General features: G+C 42.4%; 2 protein-coding genes across 2 annotated transcripts in view; both read left to right on the top strand.

Annotated features, from left to right (window-relative positions):
* The window catches only part of LOC101864327 (protein sine oculis), a gene marked incomplete at its 5' end in the record, with an annotated part of 63,524 nt that extends 61,345 nt beyond the window's left edge, over positions 1-2,179 (top strand). The window contains 1 exon segment of the mRNA XM_005107622.2: positions 248-2,179. Within this exon segment, the coding sequence (XP_005107679.2) occupies positions 248-638 (391 nt within the window).
* On the top strand, positions 1,407-2,179 carry LOC106013022 (apoptosis-stimulating of p53 protein 2; the record flags this gene model as incomplete). The annotated part of the gene is given in 1 exon segment (XM_013087650.1): positions 1,407-2,179. A coding segment is annotated over 1 exon segment (81 nt), but the record flags the coding sequence as incomplete, so codon positions are not given.
* Positions 2,180-3,802: the final 1,623 nt, after the last annotated feature.

The raw sequence follows: 3,802 nt of genomic DNA, 5'->3' as shown, positions 1-3,802 counted from the left end.
CACACACACACACACACACATGTGCATATACACAAACACACAAACACATGTCGACACAAGCGCGTACACACTTTAACCACACCAAGTGTCCTGAAAATAATATGTGTAGGAATTGTTTATATTTTTACACGCTTTGATCATTATGGTTTCGACTATCTCCGCATTCACCACGCTTTTGTCAATAAAACAGACACGAGTTAAACAGTTCATTAGCTGATTGATTAATTTTTTTCTTCTTTTTTTATAGGGACGCTTTTTGCCGTGACCTAAGCGAGGAGAGCATGAAGCAAGCCATGCAGCACATGTGTGGGATGAGTGCACACCATCAGGGCACCATGATGCACGGTGCACACCCCGCGGAGTACGGTCGCGACTTCAGCATGCAGAGCAAAATGATAGAAGAAATGCGACAAGGCCTACCCGTGCCTCTCGTAAAAACGGAGAGCTCTGCTTTTCCGCATCATTTCCTCTGTTCACCGCAGGCAGCTGCCTTAGAGCGACACCATCACCACCACCAACACCATCATCCCCAGCACCACCACCATCAACTGCCAGGACATAATCTACACCACGCCCACGCTCACCCGGCCCACCACCCCCACCACACCCACCACCACTCCCCCGTCCCTCCTGTTTGACGGTGGGGACGTCTCCCCCTTCAGGGAGACGGGGCAGACAGCCCACACGCCAACATTCTCTCACCGAACTTTCTCGATCCCGGAAACAGCAGCAGCAGAGACAGCAGCTTGAGCAGCAGCGGCAACAACAACAGCAACAACAACAACAACAACAGCAACAACACTTCCAACAACAACAACAACCACCATAATAATAATAATAATAACCATCATCAAAACAGTAGTCATACCCCCATCAACAGCATCAACAATAGCAAAAGCCTTCACGGGGGGATCATCATGGACAATGATAACGACGACGATGTAGGTGGTAACGAGGCCTCGGCGGTTGCTATCGTCCCTCCCGCTACGTCTCCTGCATCCATCGGGTCTAACGGTGCTGGTGGAAATGGCCTTCTTCTCAGCAACAGTCTCAGTACAATTGGTAGTAGTGTCGGTATCGACGGGGGAAACGCTGTGTTCCCGGACAACGATATCGGTTTCGGGGTCGGTGTTGTGTTTGGTCCGCCCTCGAATCTCGGCGCCATGCTAAGTCACTTTCAACAACAGCAACATCAGCTTCAGCAGCAGCACCAGCACCAGCAGCAGCATCCCCACCAGCAACAACAACAGCAGCAGCAACAGCAGCACCAGCAGCAACAACAACAACCACAGCCGGCACACGTGAACCCTCATCACTCGTCTGGGTTCCACCACAGTTTCTTACCCCAACAGCAACTGTATCAACACCACATCCACACGCAGCAAGTGCAACAGCAACAACAGCAGCAACAACAACAACAGATCAGTCAGTTGGCCTCACCAGCTGTTTCCTTGACCTCCATGACGTCATCTCAACAGTGGAGCTGACCCTGGTTAGGGGCAATTTATCTGTGACTTTGCCTATCTGACAGGGTGGGACTCGTATCTCACTGGAATAGTTGACGGACATGTCTGGTAAGATCCCAAAGAAAAAAACTGAGCTTTAAAATGTTATCCTTGTCGTTATTCTGCATTTAGCCTCTTTAACTCTTTCACAGACAAAATAAAAATGTTTACTCAAGAGAGATCGAAGCAAAACCACAAAATATTTCGCCTTAAAAAGAATGAGAAACTGTACAATTTGCAAATACATCGACTAAATATCCTTCTTGGACCAGTATAAACAAATGACAGTGGACCAGTTCGGGAGAAGGCAAGTATATTTGTGTATACACAGAAGGGAAGTGGTTTGAAAAGACAACTGCAACTCAATAAAATTATATATGCAATGTTAGCATAAAAAGAACGGCATACTCATCCTGTTTTGGTACCCATAATTACGCCACTAAAATGTTAAAGGGCTTGAATTTTCTTTAAAGGAAACTACCTTACCTTACAAAGAATGTATACAAATCTATTTTCCGGAGACAATTTCACAACGTTATTTACAAAATTCACAAAAGTATTGTGGTTATTTGTCACAAACATTATTCTTCAACACAATATATTTTTTTCGTTTTGTATCTTTTTCAACATGTAAAAAAGCTGAAGCTCAGGAGGACAAGGGGGGGGGGGGATTTACAAAGAGCAGCCGAACGAAAGTAAACCTTGACAGTACTAAGATTAGCTAGACCAGATCAGTGATTGCACATGACACGATAGTACAGTTTGTCTTTGTGCACAGAGAAAAAAGCTAAGCGACTCCTCCACCCCCACCCCCTACTTTTTAAAATTTCCCCATGGGTGATACGGTAACAAAATAGTTCCACAGCACACCAGAAAGAGATCTCACGCATGTCGTGAACATCTCTGCCTAGGTGTACCTGTGTGGTATCTACTTTAAACTTTAAAGTATTGTTTCTTCCTGTTTTCTCCATTTTACTTCTGCTGTTCTCGACCAGTCGGTCATTTTATTGTTTTGATTCTGAAACGACTTTCAGAGGCTGTAACACCGACCAGAAGCACTTGGTAGAATAGTAGTAGCTTTTTCTCTCTATCTGGAAAAAAGGAGAATTTTGCAATGCTGCCCTTAGATTATTTTCTCATTTTCAGTAGTCTCATTTTGTGTGTTTAGCATTGATTTTGGTTTTTCAAATCGGTTGGATTGAATTTCGTTTTTGAATAGTAGTTCTTTCTTTTCTTTTTTTTTAAAGGATAGCCATACGAATTATGCACGTTTAAATTTAAATGATCCCTTATCGGTTTAGTAGTAATGCTTGACGAGATGTCGAATTCCCCCAAAATCCGAAAGTAAGTCCTTCCCATGCACTTGTCTTATAATATCCTAGATTGTGTGCTGTGACGTAAATCCAGTTCACCATTTGCCCCTGTTTGAAACCGATTGAAGAGCAAGGATGGAAAAATTACCTTCGCATTCGACTATAGCTGGACTGATTTTCTATCCTCCGTAATAATGCTCGCCCATTGTAAAACAAATTTGTTTGATCTTTTTAAAGAGCAAAGAGCGGGTCATGACAGTGCGCGGTCTAGGAATTATAAGTCTATGGTCTTTCCTTTGATGCGTTTTTGCAACATAATAATAATTGAGTACCATCATGTTCCGGCGTGCCAGTCTACTTTTTAACCACAAAGCTAACTAAAGTCTCGTGAAAAATCTAAGAAACAGCAAGACTTGCCTGAAAAGGTCTTTTTCTTCAACCATTAGTTGTCAAAACGTGGCATAAAATCAATCTATGCTTGTATTTCTACTTTTCTATAACAAGGTCTATGCCTGAATTAGTAAGCAATTGTGTGTGGTGGAAACGAATTGGTCTGTGTTGTTCAGAGGATCATCTCTTTTATTTGAACCATACCAAAGATTTTACAATGAAGTTGAACCATGCATAATTGATGTGTATGTATTATGTTTTCTTTGGTTTACAATTTCGTTTAATGCCATTGTACATGTGATAATATTGTATAATATTAATGATAATGTTTCGTGTTCCGATTTTAATCTATGACACCTAACTTGGTCCTGTGGGGATTGTCTACAATGCTGTTGTTACTGATGTAGTTGTGATGTGTGTTGTAGGCGTCCTTTAAATTGTCTTGTGTATATATTCTTTTTATTTGAACGAAAAGGGGTAAACTTGTCATGGATATCGTTTCAGCTTTATAGCGCTCAAGCGTGTGTTTGTCTTTGCTCATGTTTAGTGTACGAGTGTGTGCGTGTGTGTGTGTGTGTGTGTGTGTGTGTGTGT

The sequence above is a fragment of the Aplysia californica genome, unplaced genomic scaffold (assembly GCF_000002075.1).
Source record: "Aplysia californica isolate F4 #8 unplaced genomic scaffold, AplCal3.0 scaffold00616, whole genome shotgun sequence".
NCBI lineage: Eukaryota > Metazoa > Mollusca > Gastropoda > Aplysiida > Aplysiidae > Aplysia > Aplysia californica.
The sequence above is the reverse complement of the archived record's forward strand: the minus strand, read 5'-3'. Positions and strand labels throughout refer to the sequence as shown.